Source organism: Ambystoma mexicanum, chromosome 6q (genome assembly GCF_040938575.1).
Source record: "Ambystoma mexicanum isolate Mex_15411 chromosome 6q, UKY_AmexF1_1, whole genome shotgun sequence".
NCBI classification, from domain to species: Eukaryota; Metazoa; Chordata; class Amphibia; order Caudata; family Ambystomatidae; genus Ambystoma; species Ambystoma mexicanum.
The window spans coordinates 52,388,672-52,412,166 of record NC_090937.1 but is presented as its reverse complement, the minus strand read 5'-3'; the positions used below and the strand labels follow the sequence as shown (position 1 = coordinate 52,412,166).

Sequence of the window (23,495 nt, the reverse complement as noted above, 5' to 3'; positions counted from 1 at the left end):
AACATCACATTCATCCTGGTGTACAGACCACCGACATACGATACAACCTTTGTCAATAACTTCATAGAAGTCATCGCCAACATAGCCATCAAGCACGAACATCTAATTATGCTGGGGGACTTCAACATCTGGTCTGAAGAAAGTCACGCCAACTCCCAAAACTCACTGATTGGACAACTTACAACCATGAAACTACAACAGCTGATCAAGGGGCAACACACTTGGCAGGGCACACCCTAGACACAATCTTGGCCAAGGAAAAACCTATCACCACGGCTCCACCGATACAAATATTGTGGAGCGAACATCTCATCCCATTCGTGATCGAGAGGATAGCAAAGCGGCAACGTGCTCACCTTGGAAGCAAAACGACACGGAGCAACACAGGTTCGATCCCCGGGTCCGCGTTTAAATACCCAGAGGTTTCAAGCTAAGCGTGTTATAAATAACCGATCATATCAAACTACCAACTCCAGTCCACATCCTGGCCCCCAAACTCACAACCACGACAAAAAGAAACTGGAAAACCGTCAAAGCAAGCAACCTATTCGAACAAATGGAGATGACCAAACCCTCAACTACAGAACTAGAGCTGGCTGACCTAGATGGGAAAGCAGAGCTACTTCACAAATGGATTGCTGATACAACTGAAAACATCGTCCCAGAAAAACTATTCACCCCATCAAAAAAAAGGGCAATGGCAAAATGGTTCACCCCACTACTAAGCACCATGAAAAAGGAAAAGAAGATGGAGCTAGAATGGAGGAAAGACTACAACCTAGACAAGAAAATACTTTTCCAAAACAAGTCCATGCATACAAAAAGGAAATGCAAAAGGCAAAGAGAAGGCATTATGATGCCAGAATCTCCAATGCCACTAACACAAAAAGAAATGTTCAACAACATTAAAAAAGAGAAACCCATCAGACTGTGAGAACACACCACGCCCCCTCAGAAACTTTGCAATGACTTAGCAGACCACTTCAAGAACAAAATCAATGACATCCGACAAATCATACAAAACAGCACAAACTCAAAAACATTCCTGAAATATCAGAGGTATTCGTCTTGCTGGTAAAACACAGCAAGAGAGCAGGATCACCCATGGATCCCTGCCCCCCTGACATGTAAAATCAATCCTTGCACAAGGAACGCCATCAGAATTCTACAAAAACCTCCCAAATCTCTCTAGCAACAGGAACTGTACCAAGAACCTTCAAATCTGCATATATCAAACCGTTTTTAAAAAACAAGTGGTGACGTAGAATACCTCTCCAACTACAGGTCGATTTCAAACATTCCCTACACAGCAAAACTCCTTGAAACCTTTGCATACAAATTAACCCAAGAACACGTAGAAAAACACCTGCTAGACCAAGCACAAGTCGGTTTCAGACCCGCAAGAGGAACAGAAATAGCACCACTATCCATTTGTGATGACCTAAAAACACATGCGGATTCCGACACAGCCCCAGTCTTCATTCTGCTCAACCTCTCCGTAGCCTTCGACATAGTCAGCCGTGACACACTAACCAAAAGGCTAGAAGACATAGGCATTACAGAAATGGCACTACTCTAGACTAAATTATTCCTAAGAGGCAGAACAGAAACCGTATGGATAAAACCCTTCAAATCCACCCCACGAGTTAACGACTGGAGTGCCACAGGGGTCCTCACCATCACCGCTGTACTTCAACATCTACCAGACTCCAGTAATCAGAATCTTCACAAAATACAAAAATCACATGCTGCACGTACGCAGATGACACTCAAATCATCTACAAAATCGAAGACACTCAAGCCGATCACTTAACCCTAACAGAGTGTCTAAAAGAAGCCATTAACTGGATGAACGTCAACAACTTGAAAATCAACCCAGAAAAGACAGAAATCATGATTACATCCAAAAACCAAGAGAACAACAGCTACATCCCATGGCCAACGGAAATGGGAACCGCACCAACACCATCTAAGGTAGTAAAAAATCTGGGAGCCCTGATGGACAACACCCCAAACCTTGGAACCGCAAATAAATGCAATAATCAAGAAATGCTTCATCCTCCATCACACGACAAGAAGAATCTTACCTTTCCTCTACATCACCCACAAAACACTCAATCGTTGCCCTCATCAGGTCAAGAAACGACTATGCAAACAGCCTCTATATCGGGATACCAGAATACCTCCTGAAGAAACTACGTTTCCAAAATACAGCAGCCAGACTTCTCCTCAAACTATCCAGAAGAGACCACATGACTCCAGCACTAAAAACACTGCATTGGCTCCCAAACATTGCATCACCTTCCAAACAATGTGCATAACACACAGGGCAATCAGCGGTCAAGGAGCTGAATTCCTACAAAAGAAAATCTACAAGCCTACGAAACTCCTCAGGTCAAGTAACAAAATCCTCCTGGAAAAAAAAAAAACATACCTTAAGAAAAAAACTTGGGTGCTCCTCCTTCTCCCACTTAGCCGCAAAAACATGGAACACCCCGGAAGAAATAGGAAACACTGAAGACCACGTACAATTCAGAAAATTACTAAAAACCTGGCTCTTCAACATCACAGATTCAGACTGAAAAAAATGAAACAATTGAATGGGAAACACAAAGGATGACAAAATAATTTAGGATGACCGGTATCGCCTAGATAGCCGGGGCCGAACTTGGGCAAGGTTATGAATAAGAGTGGATGCCATGTGTGAAAGGGTCTGCGAGTATCGGACGGTCCCAGATCTGGACGGAGACGCTTGCACACCCCACTTGAAGGTAATACAGAGGTTTAGCACCTCGATTCGAAACAGCAATGCTAATTAATCAATCCACTAAATTTCAACCCTCTGCAAACCCTAACCAAACAACCACAAGCCTAAAACAATTCGCACAAACTTCACTACACTGCAACAACAAAACAAACCACACAGACTCGCACAACAACACACAAAACCTACCGACCGGAAAACACCACAAGCCCAGTCAACCCCTGAGGCCGCCAACAGCACATCACTACTCTCTTGCACTTTTCCAGCTCATTCCCACTAAATGCCCCACCCCCTTTCTTTTTTTTTTTTAGAGCCACCAGAACACCAATGGGCACTGGTGATAGTGCGCGGTACAAATATTCTTTAACATTAAAATTTAAATACTAAACAAAAAGGACCTTAAAATCAATTCCATCATTCACAGTTAACCAGTGCAAAGAGCGGCACAGTCCACAGATGAGGTTCGGGGGGGAGGGGGACAGGGGCAGACTTCTCCACTCTGAATACCAGTCCAACAGCTGCATTATGTGATTTCTGCAGCCACTGCGGTTGTTTGAGCAAAATACCTGCAAGTAGGCTGTTGCAGTAATCCAGTTGTGAATTCACTAGAGCTCCCATAACGACTAAATGGTCATACGAAGGAACAAACTGGAGTGCCTTCTGTAGAAGGCATAGTGTGTAAAATACAAACTCCATCTTGACGCCCTCCTGGCCTCCACTGCTCAGGTTCTCCAGCCAGATGCAGCCTACATTTTAAGCCAAAGAAACAATCTTGTTGTAGCCAGGGGGCTTCTCCACAGCCTCGCCCGGTCTTTGTAGCTGTGGGCCAAAATGCAAGGCTTTCCTCTTTGAAACCTCATTGTGTGATTGCACACGTCTACCCCAATCTCGGCAGTCAATTACTCAAACTAAATAACCCTGCCTGAGACCATTTGCCTTGAGCCAACTTGGATTGCATAGAGTTGAGCTGTCAGCACTGAACTTTGCACTCCTAAAGTGATTTGAGCTTGAAGGTGTTGCACGCCGGACACTGGTCCTCAGCATGATTGCTTGGAGAGTAAACCCTGTGTATTCCCAGGCTATTTCATGTTACTTGGGACACAATTTAAATGGACTGATCTACATGGGTGGTCAGCGAGTAGGGTATAGAGTACAGATGCAAGTACAATATGAACATGGTTTAGAGCAGAAGTCTTCAAACTGAGGGGCACGACCGAAAGATGTTGCAGAGGGGCCAAGGTGCTTAAAGAGTAATTAATTACTGCTTTCAAAGGAGAATCTATAGGCATTTAATAGAAAATATAAGCAGTTGTAGCTTGTGGGGAGACTGGATGTAATATTTTAACAAGGGGGGGGCTCCATATAAAAAGGTTTGAATACCACTGGATTAGAGTCATTCTAGTGTGACTCTTCCACTCCCCCTACTGTACGTTTGTCGAGCAGCATTATTCAGTTTCAGCCTCTTGACTTCCCGATGTTGACACTGCAGCAGTTTTCGGTTACCGATCAAGGAATTTAATGTTTTTGTTTCTACTCTGTTTGCACACAACCAACAGATGTTTGGGGTGGGGTAACTGAGGACATTCACCCATGATGGATCGTGGGTACCTGCACATGTAGAGTAGGTCTGGTGCGACAGGCATGCACCCATCAGCACACTATTTTCTATTGCAAAAAGAGGAAATTTAATACTCCGAACCAACCCCTAAATAGCGACCTGTGCAGATTCACAAGCATCCACCAAAAAATATTTTCCACTTTCCAGCCATCTTATGAAAACAGTTTCCATTCACCCATAATACACCCAAAGATTCACTATTTTACCCAAAGATTCACTATTTTACTGGTCATTAATGAGAAAAAACAAAAGGAAGACCAAGGTCTACAAGACAGACTACATTAATATCTAGCATTGCTTGTGTGCACAGTGGAGGTAGCGTAGCAGTTTGGCTTTTTGGAGCAGGTTCCATAGGTCTTAATGGCAAGAACAAGAAATTACTGCCGGAGCACTCTACAAATCCTAAATAACATACAGAAGAGGAAAAAAAATGTATATTAAAAAAACCAAGGGACTAGCTTGCTTGTCGAAGCACTGCCACGCCAACCATTACTATTTTCTTCCCCGAGGGAGTCTCCTCCCTAAATGGGGCATACCGACACGTGGGTTCCTAGTGTGATATGCCCAAGACTCCAAGATACAATTCTGAGGTGGTTTAAAAATAATGGTTAGGATAACTTTACATATTGGAGTATTTTACTTCCCATTTAAGTAGGAAATAAAATGATTTTTAGGGAGCAAAATAAAATCAAATCCCATTAAATTTGTGGCATTTATTTAGGGGAGTAAAGTATATTATAACTAAAACCAGTATCTTTATAATCCATACTTTGCACCAAGTAATTCAAATATGTGAAAAGATGCATTTTTACTTTAATGTTTTTCAGATCAAGCAGTGATATTAGCCCTTCATCCTTGGACACCGCTATTCTATTAACACTAATTGTATCATTTCCAAGGAGAGGTGGGGACAGAAGCAGGAGGGCCTGCATGTTTGCCCTGGTACTGAATGTGTAGCAACAGGGTAAACTAGCCTCATAACACGCACTGAAGCTTGTATGCATTGAATAGGCCGCAGCTGGGCAGTTACCCCACACACACACACACACGTCCCATCCAGTGGTAGACAACAGACAACAGCGATGCAAGGTATCCTCACAAAGAGTTGTTACAGACTAATCGTCAGTATGCAAGCTTGTCCCAGAAACAGTACTTTTACATAAAGGGCCAGAACAGTGACCGTCACACACTCAAACACAGACGGGTCAAAGAGGAGTTAGCCCCCCCCCTGCAGCCCAAACGGCCAGTGACTCTGCAGAGATGAACACGTTACTTACCAACTGGTAACGTTCTTTCGATTGGCTGTTCCTCCAACGTATATCACATCTTTGACATGTAATGACCAAGTTGCTGCATCACAGAGATTTAATATGTACGCCCCCTTGAAGGGCTACAGAAGAGGCTATACCTCTGGTAGAATGAGCTCTCAAGCCTTCTGGCAGGTTCTTGCCTGCCAATTTGTAACATTTGTAACAGAGATGCCAAGAATAATCCACCTTGACAAAGTCAGTTTTGAAACAGCTTGACCCAATTTCCTTCTGGTGTAACTAATAATTAGTTGGTCACCAACTCTGAGTTTGGAGAAGCTAGAAATAAAAAAGCTTAAAGCTCTTCTAGGGTGCAACCTATGGAGTCGTCTTCTTTATCAGGAGGATGCTACGAGGGGGGGGCGGGGGGGGATGTACAACACCGGCAGAACATTTTCTGATTTAAATGGAAATCAGATGCAACCTTAGGTAGGAATGAGGGTTTTATCCTTAACACAACCCTGTCTTTGTGGAATACAGTATAGGGTGGCCTAGAGGAAAGTGCCTGCAACTCACTATGTGCAAATGTCAATGCAATCAAAAATATGGATTTGAAGGTCAACAACCTCAACGGACATGTGTGCAAGGGTTCAAATGGGGCACACATTAAAAACTTTAGAACCAGATTAGGATCCCAAACTGGGACTTGAAAAGAAGGTGGGAACACATTTGTGAAATTGAATCACCAAGGGTATTTTAAAGTAGGCGCATTCTTCCGAAGAGCGCTTAAAAATGGAGAGCGCTGCCAGGTAACCCTTAATGGTCACAACATTGAGACCTTTGTGTGCCAATGATAAGAGGAAAGATAACACCTCTGGAGTTGAACATAGAAAAGGATCAACATTCTTTTCTCTGTACAAGGCGCAAAACTTGTTCCAACGGCAAAGGGATTTTGTTGCTGGCCTTCTTGACAAAAGCAACACCTCCATGACATCATCCGGTAGGTCCCAATCCTTATAGCTCAGCCTTTTAGAAACCAAGTGTGAAGGTTGAGAGTGTTGACCTCTGGATGGAGAACCTGTCCCTCCCTTTGAGAGAGAAGATCCTCTCTCTGCGGAAGATGAATCGGAGGACAGATGGGCACATCTAGAAGGTGCGGGTACCACGTTCTCCTGGCCCAATCCAGGACAATTAGGATCATGCAGTTTCCGAACCATTACCTGAGGAATGATGGCGATCGGTGGAAACGCCTAAAGTAGAGCGAACTCCGAATCCACCACAAATGCGTTTTCTAGCGCTCCTCTCAAGAGGAAATTCCCTGGAGCAACACCTTTCACACTTCCGGTTCATCCCGGTCGCAACAGGTCTATGTGAGGGGTACCTCAAAGGGCAAAGATCTCTTGAAGGACTTCCTGACCTCGTGTGACACTGCACTCTGCCTGCTCAGAGCGTGCACAATCGTGTTTTCCTCCCCGGCTAGGTGAACTGTCGAAGACAATGCATTACTTACCGTAAAAGCTTTTCTGATGGTTCTATCTGCTTAGATTCACATGCTGTGCATAGTCCGACATCCAGTGGTCACTGCAGAGTATTGCATTTTGTTTTTCGTAGTCGAAAAGGGGATGTCGACAAGGCGTGTCTGTAACACTATCACTATAGTGAAGTGCAGTGTACCCACAATCCCTCACGCGTGGAGGTCCCTCAGATTGTATTTTTCTGCCCTGAGGGAGCCTATAGACATGAGTCAGTACAGAAAAGAGATAAAGGATGTCGATGTTCCTTCCATCCGAGAAGGAAGGGTGGACGCATGTGAATCTAAGCAGATACAACCATCAGAAATGCTTTTAACGTAAGTAATGCATTGTCTTCTGATGTTTGTTAATCTGCTTAGAATCACATGCTGTGCATAGACTAGCAAGCAGTACCCGGAGTTGGAGGTGGGTTGTGAGAAGGAACAGTAGACAAAAGATGTCTTAATACTGCTTGTCCCACCTGGGAATCAGATCTAGAGTCGGCATCTAGACAGTAGTGTTTTCCAAAGGGGTGTACAGAACTCCAGGTTGCTGCTTTGCAAATGGACTCAAGATAGACATTTCCAATGAATGCTATGGAAGCCCCAGTGCCTAGAGTAGAATATGCTCTCGGCTTGAAGGGTAATTCTCTCTTAGCAAGAGAGAAACAGAGAGTGATGCATTGGACAATCAATCTAGATGTAGTGGATTTTGAAACTGCATCTCCTTCCCTTCCTGATGCCACCGAGACAAAGAACTGATTAGTCTTTCTCAGACGTCTAGTTCTTTCCATATAAAACTAGACAGCTCTGCGCACATCCAGTGTATGCAGGCTCCTTTCTCCCAAATTTGAAGGGTTTTGAAAGAACGTTGGTATTTCTATTGACTGGTTGACATGGAATTTAGAAATACATTTTGGTGCAAACCTAGGATGTGTGCGTAGAACCACCTTATCCTTGTGAACTGTTACAAAAGGGGTCTAGTATAGAGAGTGCTTGTAGTTCACTCACTCTCCCGATTGAGGTGATAGCCATTAAGAAAGCAGTTTTAAGAGTGAGGTTCTTAAGAGATGCTTTGTGCATGGGTTCAAAGGGTGAGTCAATAAGCATGGTAATTACCACATTTAGGTCCCATCCGGGAGCTGGGTTAGATATAGGAGGGTGTATCCTCTTTACTCCCTCCATGAAGGCTTTAATAACTGGGACTTTCCACCATGACACGGAGTTGAGCAGTGGTGTATGTGGAAAGTGCAGCTAGATGAACTTTAATAGAATTAAAGACCAATCCTGAGTCTAATAAGTGAGTCAGGTAAAGAACAATCTGTGTGCGAAAGCAGTCAACGGGGTTGATGCTCTTACCTCTACACCAGATGACGAATCTCTTCCACTTGCTAGAATAGCAGTAACGAGTGTTAGGTTTTCTAGCCTCCCTAAGAATGTCCATGCATCTTTGAGGGAGCTGTAAATGTCCAAATTCTATGACCTCAGGAGCCAGGCTGCTAAATTCATGGTCTGTGGGCATGGGTGTATCGTCTTGCCCCTGTCCTGTGACAGCATGTTGTACGGGCAGGGTAGTTTCGCCGGTGGAGATAGAGACATCTCCATCAGGTGAGCGAACCATGGCTGCCGGGCCCACATACGGGCCACTAGTATCATGGTGACTGGTTCCTGGTGCATCGTGTGCACTATTTTGTTGAGAACGGGAGTCGGGGGTTTTTGGGGGGGGGGGAGCGTAAACAAATTTCCCCGACCATGTCATCCAGAGACCGTTCCCCTTGGATCGGTTCTGGGGGTACCTGGAGGCATTGGCATTGGGAGTTCTCCAGAGTTGTGAACAGATCCATTTCTGGGAATCCCCATTGTGTAAAAACGTCGAAGACTGTCTTCTCGTAACCGCCATTCGTACTCTGTGGGTAGAGGGAAGTCTCTGCCGAGTTTGTCCGCTAGCAGATTGAGTTCCCCTGGTACATGTTGTGACAACAGGAACATGTGCTTGAGAGCCCACTTCCAGATGTTCTGGGACAGCTTGGACAGTCCTGGAGAGTGTGTGACCCCTTGCTTGTTCAGGTAGTACATGGCTGTGGCGCTGTCTGTGAGGACCATCACTGTCTTCCCTTGCAGGTGTGCCTGGAAAGCCTTCAGTGCTTTGAAGACCGCTAACCGTTCCAGCAAGTTTATGTGTTTGGACACGACACTCGCAGTCCAAACTTCATGTGCAGTCTGATAGAATAGGTGAGCCCCCCCCCCCCCCATCCTGTGAGGGATGCATCTGTGGTTAGAATGGCTTCCACTGCGGGGGTGGCGAATGGTTTCCCTATTACAAGGTTTTCCTTCGACCACCACCGTAGCGAGAGAACCAAGGCCTGCGAGACCACCACTAGATAGTCCCATTGTCCGCTAGCCTGGCTGTTGAGCCACTGGCTGTTGAGCCACTCTTGCATTGGGTGCATACGCAGGCGCGCGTGAGGTACCAAATATATACATAACGCCATAATTCCTAGAAAACGCCTTGCTTTGCATACCGTCACCTCTCGACCGGCCACATATTGAGGGATCTGAAACAGCATATTTTGGACCCTTTCGTTGGAGGGGAAGACAAGGCCGTCCTTTGTTCAAATTAGAGCCCCTAGGAATTGTTTGATCTGGCTGTGCTCTAGGCTGGACTTCTTCTCATTGATGGAGAAGCCCAGTTGGAACAAAAGGTCTACAGTCTTTTGGGTATTTGAGAAGCATGTCTCTTAAGAATCCCCTGTTATGAGCCAATCGTCGAGGTAAGGGTATACTGGGATGGACAACCTGCGCAGGTGGGCCGCTGCCACTACTTTCGTGAATACCCTCGGCGCTGACGCCATGTCGAAGGGTAGCACTCTGAACTGGTAGTGTTTGCCCTCTATCATGAACCGGAGGTATTTTCTGTGCGCTGGCAACATTCAAATATGAAAGCATGCATCTTTCATGTCCAGTGTTGTAATGTAATCTCCCCGTGAAAGCAGGGGGATTACTTCCTGTAAGGTCACCATGCGAAACCTTTGAGGTTTGACAAATTTGTTCGCTGGGCGCAGATCTAGTACAGGGCGCATGGTTAAGTCCTTTTTGGGTACAAGGAAGTACACTGAATAAATACCTTCTGTTACCTGTGATAGAGGCACAAACTCTATTGCTCCTTTTAGTAGCAGCAGTTCCTCTTCTTGAAGGATGGCGAGGGGCTCCGGTGATATGCGTCGTCCCCTTGGGGGTCTGTACTTGGGGGACCGACTGAATTCTATGCAGTAACTGTGGGCTATAGTTGACAATACCCAGCAGTCTGATATTATTCCCTCCCATGCTGGTAGGAAAGATGTTAACCGGCCCCCGACCGGCGATGCATGGGATGGGGCCCGAACCTTTGGGTCATTTGGTGTTGGTAGCCAGGGAACCTCTGGGAGTGGGGCCCCGACCTCTACCCTTGCCACGGCGTTGTCCTCCGAGTGCATTGCCCACCGGTTCCCTGAGTAGAGTACCAGTTGCCTGCAGTGTACTGCTGTTGTTGCTGTTGACGTTGGCCTCAAAAAAAGCGTTTGTTGCCAATCCTTGCTTATTGGGAGGCCTTGAGATTTGGTCTCAAGTCTTTAGGGTGTCGAAATCCTTCTTTGCGGTCTCCAGTGCGTCATCTACCGCTTTCCCAAAGAAGTTAGAATCCTCTATTGGTTTATTAATGAGTAACGCCTGGGTGTCTGGCTTAAACCCCGAGTTGCGTAGCCAGACATGACGCGTCAGAAGTATCCTCTGGACTAAAGAGCGGCCAGCCATTTCTGCAGCAAGTGTGCTTTTTATGATGCTCTGGTTAACCAGAGTTCTTAAGGGCTCGGGGACCTCGAAGTCTTGCCATAACCTTCCCCATTGGGCATCAGCATAACTTGCCAGTAAGGTATTATTGGCAATTCTGGTGGAAAAAGCTGCCGAGGCTGTAATTCTCTTACCCACGGCGTACAGTTGCTTTCCTTCCTTTCACCAAGGAATCTGGTATTGAGTGACCCTTAATGTATAATGGGTCCAAAGGAGAGGGAGTAAACAGTTTTTCAATTCTCGGGTTGACCCCTCTAACCAACGCAGGTGTAGACAGCGATGGGATGATTCGTCTCTTAACAGGCGAGGAGGGGAATGGTCTGGCTAGTGGGAGTTTTTTCCTTAATGATTTTTCCTACAAAATCAATATCGGGAGTAATTTCCCCAGTCTCAATTTCAAAGTGCGCTGCTGCTTTCCGTAGTAGCGCATTGAAAGTGGGTTGGTCATCTATAGGTGACTGGTTCCTGACCGGTGTGGTCTGAGGAGAGGAAAGGTTCAGGATCTCGGGGTCTGTAGACTCTGTTGGGGACTGCCAAGGCTGTGAGCCACCTTCATCTGGGTCTTCTTCGAAGCCCCCCACCCCACCTATGTCAGGGTCTTCCTCAAAACCCTGAGGTTCTGTTGGGCTCCAATTGTTAAGAACTCCTCATCCTCTTGGAAGTGAGAGTCTTCTTCAGTGAGGTCATAAGTATTAGTCTCCATTTGAAGGGGGTCAAATAGTCTAGGATATTTAGCCCTGGGGTCCTCATGAAGCATCTCCCTTGGCCTCTTGGGTGTTTTATGTTCAGGAGTGGACATAGATCTAGCCAGCTTGTCCATACAAGATTGGAATCTCTCAAATGTCAATGTGGTAACCCAGAACGGTCTGGAGGCGAAAAAGGAGGCTCCTCTGCCTGTAGCCGTCTAGATCGGTCCCATAACGTCGAGGATAAAGTCCCTTCGCCTTCTGAGAAACCTTCTCGTAGGCTTGGGCCTTCCTTCGATGGCGGGATCGGTTCCTGACTGCCTTCCGGCATTCCTCAACGTCTCTCTGGCCTTGTGAGCGGGCCTCAGCGTATCACCCGCCGTCCGTCTCTGGGCGTCAGTGGAAACTATACGAGCCAAGCTCTCAACTATTAATTTCTCCGTTGAGGGTTCGTCTGGCGTCGTGCTGGGTGGTGCAGAGTCTCTTTCGACGACGGTCGCACTCTTACGAGGCGTGTCACCTGGCGTTTTGGTGGTAGCGCCCTTGTCTGCAGGTTGCCCAGTCGCTAGTTGCGTTTGCGCTGGCGGGGAGGGCTTGCGACCCTTACAGTCGGTGGAGGAAGCCGGTGGGCCCGGCATCTCCGTTGGCGCTAGGGCTTTCTTCCTCTCCGACAAAATGCCGTGGGTTGTGAGTTTATGTTTTCTGTGTTCGTCAGTGTCGCTGGGGTGTTCATCCCCATAAGTAGGGCATGAGCCGAACTTGTCGGAGCCGGGGACAGACGCTGAGGAGCAGGTACGCTCCTTAGAGAGGTCTACTTCCTCCGAAACGGAGGTCGGATTATCACGGTCCTCGTCACACTCAGCGGCGGTGTGATGCTGGAAATGCATCTGAGGGACAGGGCCTCGTATCCTTGTCCTTTACTGATTTTTATCGTGTGTTCTGTCGTGTTTTCCGCGCAGGAGTTCATGTGGGACTCCTGGCGGTGCAGCTCTCTCTTTAGGTTTGGTGAACAGACCCGTGGGATATCCTTATGGCACCCATGGGTGGGGGTACAATCCTGTGCCCTTAGTGTATGTTGTTGGGCACCTATGAGTGGCCCGCAGAGCAGGGTATGGGCTGGTGGCAGCTCCATGCTGAAATTGACAGGTGCGCTGAGTATCCTCCATTTTGGGATACCTCGGCCCTGCGATTGGGATCAGATTCCTGATGGAAAACAAGATGGCTGCTGTGGCCTCTTACTTTCTATTACCCATTACCTTGTTTTCCCAAAGTCCTGGGAAGCCCTGACTCTGTCCCTTCCCCCTGACTGACTGTTGGGTGGAAATGCCATATATGGCGTTGTTGTGAAGGCCCAGACAGACTAGCTGGAGCCTTCCCGGTGATGTATGTTGTGTGTACCTCCTGTGGGTGGGACCGGGTGAACCTAGTGTGTGACGAATATGCATTCTCTGTTGTGGGTGTCTAGTATCTGGTGGTTAACACAATGACTGAGACAACCCTGCCCGAAACCGCTATGAATGCAGCTTGGAGTGTTGAATGGCTCGGTACTTGTCCCAATACACATAACTTGTTGCGAGTGTCTGGAGAGAAGTGAATGGCCTGAATACCTTGTGTGCCGATTGGCTGCCTGCCTGCATGAATGCCCATAGTCGTGATTGGATGCTTGAGTGTGACCCAGCGGAATGAATGGGAGATCAACAGTATATCTGGGGACCTCTCACTGCTAGGAATCGTGTTCAGAAGCTGAAGTCCACTATGACGAGTAACTGACGCTTGACCTTGAAACCCTGCTGGACGAGAAGAAGTGCTGCGGCTCTCCTTCACAATCTGAAAGCTGCTGTGTTTTCAAGGACTGACCCAGAGAGGACCTGATAAGGCGCCCTCTGCCCCCCTACGAGGGACCATCGTGCACAGCTGATCTTTGCCAACGCTCCCTGGTAGACAGACCTTCAACAGGCTGCCGACCCGATACGGGGACTGCTGCGGAACTCCAAGGAGAAGCACTCGGACTGTTGTCCGCCACTGTCGACGACTGCAGTGGCCGACCGGAGCCGCCGTGCTCCCGTTTGCCTAAGAACTTCCATTGATCATCGGAAGCTCTCGTCTGCATCGTCACCCGCTTGTCTCCCACTGGAGAAGGCCCGACCGTCGACACACCCACCGGTGGGTTTCCCGCCACCTAAAGACCAGAGACGCCGACGACTCGACACCCTTGCTGGGCCACAGTTCATCTCTTTGCGGTCCAGAACTATCGTCACTGAGGTGCCCTGCACGCATCCTCCTTGCAGGACGCCAACGCTCTGTCGTCGACGAGCAACGTTAGGAGCGAAGCTGTCACTTCCCTGCCGTAGTTCACCCTGTTCACCGTCAGATGTTCGACGACCCGTGACTCCCGCCCTAAAGGGAGGGCATTCAAGAAGGGCCGTCGATTCCCCGACACCGAACGTCAAGTTCCCCGACACCTCTCAACGATCCGTGGCTCCCGCCTGAAAGGGAGGCACTCAAGAAGGATCGGTCGGCGCATCGTCGGAGAACTCTACTCCACCAGGTACATTGGGGGTAAAACCTTAGTAGGAAGAAGTGAAACTTTTGAACATATGGACTGGGCTTGTGCGATATATCTTTATTTTACAGGTTGCCCAGGTGGGGGATCTCCACACAGAACTGTGCCTCGTGGTAGGGGTCAGCATTCTGCCATCTTGTGTTCCTTCCCATCTCTATCGCTGGTTTCCTCGTTATTAATCTGTGTGACATTTTAACCGTACAGTAGATGCACTTTAATGAGATTTGATAACATTGGTGGTACCACTTTAGAATTGTATATATTTATCAAAGTCACCGCCGGCAAAGTCACCGCCGGCAAAGTCACCGCCGGCAAAGTCACCGCCGGCAAAGTCACCGCCGGCAAAGTCACCGCCGGCAAAGTCACCGCCGGCAAAGTCACCGCCGGCAAAGTCACCGCCGGCAAAGTCACCGCCGGCAAAGTCACCGCCGGCAAAGTCACCGCCGGCAAAGTCACCGCCGGCAAAGTCACCGCCGGCAAAGTCACCGCCGGCAAAGTCACCGCCGGCAAAGTCCTTACTCGGTGGTGAAACAGCTTCGCCGAAGGAGGGATCTAATGTAATGTATAATAAATACTGACCAAAGGGTTGAGTAAATGTTTTGCAATTTCTCTCGAAGGAGCTCCGCGTTAAGGCGACCAATATTGGGGCGGAAAAAAAACAATCTGAGGGACATCAACGCGTGAGGGATTGTGGGTACACTGCACGTCACTATAGGGAAAGCGTTAGACACCTTGTCGACGTCCCCTTTTCGACTACGAAAAGGAGAAATGCAATACTCCAGAGTGACCACTGGATGTCGGACTATGCACAGCATGTGATTCTAAACAGATTAACAAACATCAGAAAAGGAGATTCCTTCTTAAATTGCCCAGTACCAGAGCTGCATTGCCTCTCTGCACAGTGGTAGTGACCCTACACCAACCCTTTTGTTGAAGATAATGCATGGCCACTGTGTTGTCAGTCATTATCAGGACATTGTTTCCTCTGACGGAGGGCAGGAAGGCCTTCAGCGCTTGTCTGATTGCCCTCAGCTCCAAAAGGGTGATGTGTAGTTTGGACTCCAATGGAGACCAACGACCGCTGACTGATAGATCGTTAGCATGGGATCCCCACCCCATGAGTGAGGCGTCCGTCACGACTGTAATCTCTGGCCATGGTTGCCAAAAAAGTTCTCCCTTCAGAATATTGTCCTCGCAGGCCCACTACAGAAGATCCTGTGCTACCCTGCTTGGAGCATGAAGTCGGTCCGTCATCTTTCCTGATAACTGATCATGGAGTTCTTAGAGCCCATTGAAGGGACCTCATTCTCAGGTGGGCTTCTGGCACCAGAAAAATGCAGGATGCCAGGAGGCAGAGCAACCTTAAGAAATCAAAGGCTGGAAGATTCTGGGCAGTTTGGAATTTGGTAACCATTGGAACAATGTCTTGAGCCCTCGCCTTTGGTGGCGAGCTCTTTCCCCAAAGATGAATAATACAGCTCCGATGTACTAGAGCTGCGGGGAAGGTGCCATCTGTGACTTCTTGAAATTGAGGGAGAAGCCCAGTCTGAAGGGAGTGGCAGGTGACGGAGATGATCCAGGGCTTGTTCAGGAGAGCGCGCCCTGATCAGCCAATCTTCCAGGTAGGGGTAGACATGAATCCCCCCCCCCACCCTCTCCTGAGATGCGCTGCCACCACTGCCATCAGTTTGGTGAAAACCCTCAGGGCGGAGGTCAACCCGAATGGCAGGACTCAAAACTGATAGTGCGAGCCGCCAACAGCGAACCATAGGCATTTCCTGTGCTTGAGATGGATTGGCACATAAAAATACGCATCCTGAAGGTCTAATGACACCAATCAATCCTGAAGTTGAGTGCCTGAAGGATCCGAGAATGTGTGACCAGCTTGAATTTGTCCTTCCTGAGGAACTTGTTCAAGTATCTGAAGTCCAAAATGGGTCCAGTCCCCCCGTCTGTCTTGGGGATCAAAGAATATGGGGAATACCAACCCTTGTTCGTCTCTGCTACAGGTACTGGTTCTATAGTACCTTTCTCTAGCAGGGTTAACATTTCCTGCACAAGGAGCAGAGTTGGAATCCTCAAAGAGTGTTTCCCCTGTGGATTGTTGTGAGGCTGCGTTATAAATGGAAGGCAGTAACGTTGGGCTATTGTTTCCAGAGCCCAGGCATCTGAAGTAATGGCTCGCCATTTTTCGAGATGTTGAGACAGTCTGCCCCCCACCAGTGATTTTTGACGGAAGCTCTCAGTGGTTTGAGCGGTTGCTGCAGCTGCCGATGGCAAGGAAGCCGGAACTGGCTTTGCACTTTCCTCATTCACCACTAGGGGTTCTTCTTTGGCCTCTATGACTGGCCATTCCTCTTGCCTTTCCAAATGAGGAGTAGCAACGATAGGATCGCCCCCTCCAAGGTTGTCCTGAAACGAAAAGGCTGACGTTGCCTAACAGCGGCCCCTAAAGATTGGGCAGCCACCTTTGAGATTGGCAACCTCTCAAGGCTCTTGTCAGCCTTATTACCAAAAAGGCGAGACCTGTCAAATGGCATGTTTAGAAGACGGGACTGCACATCTGGTGTGAAACCAGACTAACCACGCAAATCTGTGCATAACCGTGCTTGTAGCCATAGACTTGCTGATGCCGCCTGCAGTGCCTTATCCAGATGGAAGGGATTCCTGCGTGGCTTCTTTGCCATCCTTAACAATAGCTAGGAAACCTTCCCTTTCCTCCCCACCTGGACGGTGCTCTGCTGCCATTGATATGCACTCCCACAGAGTGTACGAAAATGTGGCTAAGGCACATGTGGAGTTGGCCGACTTAAGGGGCATGCTCCCAGCTGAAAATACCTTGCGCCCCCTCCATCCTCATGCTTGTCGTCCCTATCCGGAGAGATGGTAGGGTACACTGCTTTATTAGATGTAGCTCAGGCTGCCTGGACCACCAGACTCTTGGGAGTGAGGCGTTTGGACAGATAGCCGGGGTTGCTAATGGAAGGGCGGTATATTCTCATGAGGGATTTATCCACCACAGGGACAGAATCCAGGGATTGCCAATTTTTAGCCACCCAATTTTGTAAGGCCACATGAAAAGGTAAGATTGGGTTTGTAGGTGGAGCTTGGTCCAGAATATCAGTAAGGTCATCCTGGATGAAATGGCCTGATGGTTTAGCCCAACCTAGGTATTCAACTACCTTTGACATCAGATGCTGATACGAGGAATCAGTGAGTTCCCCCGGCTCTTGTCTACCAAACTCAGTTTCAAGTGAGGTGTCAACACCACTAGCATTGTGCAGTTTGTCAACCAGATGTCTCTTTTTACTCTCCTCGGAGATTAAACAATCTGGGACATTAGGGGTTCCAAACTCAAGGACAAAAGGAACCTCCTCTTCCTCAAAAATCGAAGTGAGGGATTTGAAGTACTCCTTTCTAGGCAAAGGAGTATAAACTTTCTCAGGAACCACCAAAGGTGTAGGCTTTGGGGGAGGTTTTGATTTAGCCTCTCTGCCAGTTTTAACATGCTCAGAAGGGTTTTAACAGTAGGCTGAGTTGAAGTCACAGTAATTTTTGGCACAGATGATTTTGGTGTCGACGTCAACAAAGGCGCTGACGGGGTATGTGGAGTCTTCGATGGTGCCGATGACTGACGACTCTTGTGACTCAGACCTTGATGGTTCGATGGGTCTTTCTTCGATCACCCGGGCTCTAGGGTGTGCGAGTGTCGGACCAGGACCACTCTCGTCCCGCTTCAGTAGAAGGTGCGGATGGAGGCTTGCCCTTCTCAAATGTTTCTAGCATTTTCACACAAAATGCTTCCCACTCTCCAGAAGAAGAATGTTTTGTGGGGGCGCTTACATTTTCTGGGGGATTTGACAGACGATGATGAAGAGGACGGCGACCGATGGTGCCATCTCTTCGATCATTTAGTCGACGAGTGGCGGGATCCACTACGGGATCTTGATCAGACAGAGAGACAGCGAGACAGAGAATGTGCATGGTTTTTTTTAATAAGGTCACGGGACAGGTGGGGGAAGCAATGGGAGAAGGCAAACTAGCATACATGGTGGAGTAAGGCACTTTTCCTATTGACCGCCAAGCCCCCTCTAAAGCCACCCCTTCACCCCCAAACTTCCACCCATTCCTGCTCACACTAAAGCACCACTGGGATAGAGGAAAGTGTTTTTCAGTTTAAACCTAGGAGGCACCTTTTCTTCCGGGGGGTGTTTTTCCTGTGTTTATCGGATTTCACTGAAAACAGTAAAGTCGGGGGTGTCCCACGTGGCCTGGACACACTCCCATATTTTTCATAACCCGGCCTTCTCTCCAGGTTCACACCCCTCAAACTTTTGAAACTGGGTTGCGGGGGGATCAGGGGGGTCTGAGACCCTAGGGTAATTGATTGAAAATTATCAGTCCCGCACCTTTCACCTCTGTAAAACAGCCTTTCACCTATCTGAAACTGACAGGCTCGCTTATTCACAACTCCGGCACTGGTGCTCTAACCCTTAAATCCGGAGGGCAGCTACTCTATTCCTTAGCCCCCCCCCCCTCGAACTTACCCTCCAGGGGCTGCCATTACCGGGAAAGACCTCCAGCCTCTACAAGTTGCTACAGGAAGAATCAATAGACCCCCATACATGGCTCAATGGGAGTAGGATTTGTGTCACCATCTGGAAGATCAAACATGGGTGGACATCTCGACTAGAACCCATTCCCCCTTCTGCATCACCAACAGGGAATGCGCCCATAAACTGCTTTTACACTGGTATTATCCCCCGACTCGCCTACATCACTTCAACCAATCTCTTGAACCCTATTGTTGGCGCAAATGTGGACAACTGGGTTCGTACCTACATACGTGGTGGACCTGCCCCATAGTACAAACATTTTGGCACCAATGCATTACTGTCATAAACGACAACACTCAAGTGACACTTCCCAAAGAACCTGAAGTCATCCTACTAGATGCCCCTGCCCCAGAGGCCTACCCGAAGACTGGGAGAACTGCTAACCTCCTCAAGCAACGGCTACTAGCGGGGAGAATCACCATTGCCCTCTCCTGCAAGACCGCCGAAGGACTGTCAATGATCCTTTGGTGGACCAAACTCGGGGATATCCTAGTGGCTGAAAATGTCACGGCAGCTAGGGCAGGCCTCCTCCACTGGTTCACAGATATCGGGGCCCCAATCATTGACTATGACCGAAATTTCCCAGCGCAGACCCACAAACCTCGACTCGCCCGATTGGCCCGCCAATTCAACTCTGATTGGATCACCTGCGACCTTGCCCCGCAGGACCTACAGGAATCATGAACGGGGGGTTGGGATGGGCAGAAATAGAGGGATCAGATAATCTCTACCATGTCATGCTTAACCACTATGACTTGTCATCTTATGTTCTCTTTACCTATGTGATAACTATTCCTGTGCAACCGACAAAACAAACAAGTTAAAAAAAATGTTTTTTAGAAATGGCTGGGGAATAAGCAAAGTAACTAAAATTCAGAGGTGCATAGGTGGTTTGCAGCACAGCTACTTGGATCTAATGTTCTACTTGGCATCTTCCATTTTGGATCAGGTTGTGGATTGTATTTCAGAACAAGGGAAAACAAACGTCATCTAGGTAGCCCAGAAAGGTTGTTTGTGTCTTTACAAAACGTTGATGAACTTCATGTTATTCTCGGTCCTGATACCCGAGAATGTGGTCTGCATTTGCCTGTGAGCAGGACTTGGGGTGTGCACCTGCTCTAGGGAATTTGCACCAGCTATTCTTAACAGGGCAGGCTGCTAACAAACTTAAAACTTACATTTTCTAACCTTTTCTCGTCTGCATTGTTGAAAAGAATGAAGGGTGAAGCATCACAAAGAACCGACCAGCCCAAGGAAGCATATCTGTGGTCCCAAAGACTCAAGCTATTCATGCTGGAAACAGTTTGAGCTGGACAGTGATCTGATTACAAAGTTCACAAAAGTTGGAAACAAAGGAATTGGGTCAAACCTTGAGATGCACCTAAACTATACATGTTTAAATTGCTAAAAATGGAAAAAAAACAACTTGTATCTGTGGGGTTGAACTCTGTAAAACACTGCAGAAACCAAAAAAGGGCTGCTTGGCAGGTTTTCAATTTACAAACGGAAACGTTACCTGTTGTTTACTTTAGTTTTCTGTAGTAGCTCATCTTGCCTTGCATACCATTCTTCCAACTCCTTGATAGCTTTCTCTTTCCATTCAGATTCTTGTTTCTTAGAGTTGGCATCTAAGGGGCAAATAATATACTCCAGTCAAACTAAGTTTTGTCAAAGTCCAGCCTGATGTTACTATATTGAACACTGCCTTTCAAAGGCACTGCTTTACCTATTTCCACTTCAAGGCTATGTTTGTCTCTTGATCAATGGCTGTGCTCAGACAAATGGGTCCATTAACTAAGGACAACCTTTATTCTTTAATGGTCATCCGGAAAGGGTGCGTTTGAATACCAGCACAGCATGTGAAAATAAAATACATTCCTATGAAACACCTTCATTGGCATTTAGCTGTTGCTCGACAACGCAGTTTGTTTTAAACACCTTTACAGAAATCATTGCATGTCTAAATGACCAACTACATTTTTCTTCAACCAGCTATTATTTCAGCAGTAGCTATGGACATTCATATACCGGACAATGCTTTAGAAACATGGATTGGGAAAATCTACTGGAATTTTCATTATCGGTCGCAATTACCGAAAAAAGATTGACCTATACAAAAGGTCGTAAATGCATGACACCAAAAGTTCGAACCTTTGGTGTCATGCATTTAAAAAAAAAAAAAAAAAGAAAAAAAAACACTGCAGGGTGTCCCCAGCAACACCCCGTTCACTACACTGTTCAGTGAGCGGGGTGTTGCGGGGGACACCCCGCAGCACACCCGAAAAAAAAAGAAGGACCCAGCAATGCCAGTTCCCGTTCACAAAAGTGAAAGGGAACTGGTGCAAGTTAAGTAGTGTGTGCGTGGGGGTGTGGGTTTTGTAGTGTTTTTAATATGTTCACATGGGAACTGTACAAACATTTTGTGTTCGTGCATTTCCCAATGCAAACTTTTCCGTCGCTGTAAAAGAAGCAGAGGTTGGATCACACAGATCCGAATTTTCAATATGCAAATGTTGATGGTAGAGATTGTAAATGTCTTGCTGCTGCATCATGTATGATAAAAGATTTTTGGGATGTGGATGGGTAACAGGAATATGCCTATAATTACTTGATACTTTGCTATGCATGTGTGAGGAGGTCAAAGAGGCAATGGAGATAAAAAACAGCCCCATTCTAACTTTCAGACCCAGCACCCAAAAAGTTACATCAGCAGGACAGAACAAAACTACATGTCCCATAAACCACCACGGGAAATGGAGACCAGGTGGGGGAAAAGATAAAAATGAACAAAGGGAAGCGGTATAGATACAGCACCGTCATGCGGTACAGCGACAGATGCTCTCATAGCAGGACAGGTTGGGATGGACCAACAGTGCCTGGAGCAGGGTGGAGGTATGAAGGCAAGCTGGCTGCAGATGTGGGACAAACAGTGCATGGAGCAGGGTGGAGGAGTGAAGGCAAAATGGCTGCAGGTGTGGGAAGTGGGCAGGAAAGGCGGGTGGAAGCTGAGGGGAAGGGAGGAGCAAAGTAGGAGTTAAAAGAAGCCCCGGGAAACTCATCAGGTGTTTCATTACAGCAGCAGCCCTGGCCGGAGACCACAGAGAAGTGGGAGGAATCCCCAGGTGATGTACACTGGGCGTACTAGGAGGCTGAAGGCTCGGCACCACAGAGATCCTTATCAGGAGGCAGACCCTCGGCCAGGAGAGACTCGAAGAGCGGCAGCGCCGGGAACACTACCGAAGCGGATTCACTGACAAGGAAAGTCTGGCCGTAAACCATTTTCAAAGGACAGTGTTTTCTGTGGGTTTACCCTCCGTTTGTTTTTCGTTTTTTTTTAAACCCAATTTGGACAGCTGGCGAAGGAATGGAAAGCTAGTGTCCGGGGAAAGGAAGTTATGTGACCTGATAATTTTGTTTTCAAAAAGAGGAGCCAAGCTTAAGAGGACATTCATGCAAACTCTGAATTGATTCACCCATTTTTCCGAGCAAGCCTGCTGAACCACATTTAAGCATGTTTTGCTGTTTATAATGAGAGGCAGTTTGAAAGTTTAACTCAGCAATAAATCATTCATTGTGAACCCTGCATTCCGACTACCGTCTACTGCTTTACAGCATTCTTGCCGTTTTCTTTTCCAATCACAGAATGAGCAAGAAGCAGGGAAAACAGAGCAAGGTCACGAAAACAGCATTCGGGTGGGCTAACTGCAAAGGACGAATACAGAAAGGGAGACGAAGCGCACTGCAGGTGCATAAGGGGTCTGGGAATGCATACGAGAGGAGCGCCCCTGCTTTTCGGCCGAGAGCAGAGTGCAGTTGGGAGGTGTGGGGGGATGCCCCCATAAAGGAGAGAGCATTATATGAAGAAAGTTAGTTGGATGTTGAAACCCAGGGTGATGCAGTCTCGCAGAAAGGGACACTCCATTTCAGACCCCAATGGATGCAGTGATCTCTTTGCCCACCTGCTGAGGGATCGATATCTCTCTCTCTCTCACACACACGTTCAAATGTGTAGGTTTACTGGAGTTTATATGTTTACATGGTATTATATTATGTATGTGTGTGTTCTGCTAGTCAGAGTCCAATTACTGTTTTTTGCAGAAGGGGCCGGGGAGACGCAAGTATTACCGTTTCCCCCATAGGGCTAAAACACCACAAAACACCACCCAATTTCTGCTGCTGCTTCTATGCATTGGGGCATTCTAGCCCCATTACACGCTATCCAGGATGCTGCAGCTTTGATAGCTTGCCGACCAGCATTCCTTCCGAGCTATACGTTTCAAATTCCATGTACTCAACCAGTACATGTCCCTTTAGAGTATTACATATGGAGTGACCTACATTTACTAAACCACACTTACTGCCCACAGTCAGCATAATGAGCATATTCTTTATCTCAGTATCTTTTCTTGGCATGCAGGACAACTAATTCCTTTTGGCATTTAACTTCAAGAGAACAAAAATGTATTAACAATCAGGGGTGCAGGTGCGCAACAAAGATGGCAGTGTCTGTTTGAAGCTCCCACCTCAGGCTGTCAACATAACATCAGTTTTCATCCTATAACCAAAGAAAGATACGAAACAGCTATTCCTCCCTCAGTATATGTACCCAGGCACTGTTAAGAGCTCGACAATATGTTCTGACACACAGAAAACTGTAGGAATATTT

At 47.4% G+C, this 23,495-nt stretch overlaps 1 protein-coding gene across 3 annotated transcripts in view; it reads right to left on the bottom strand.

Moving 5' to 3' along the window:
• The window catches only part of CLTA (clathrin light chain A), a 297,566-nt gene that overhangs the window by 86,891 nt on the left and 187,180 nt on the right, over positions 1-23,495 (bottom strand). For all 3 annotated transcript variants that reach the window (XM_069630466.1, XM_069630465.1, XM_069630464.1), the window contains exon 4: positions 20,346-20,457. In XM_069630466.1, the coding sequence (XP_069486567.1) occupies positions 20,346-20,457 (112 nt within the window). The remainder of the gene's footprint in view (positions 1-20,345; positions 20,458-23,495) is intronic.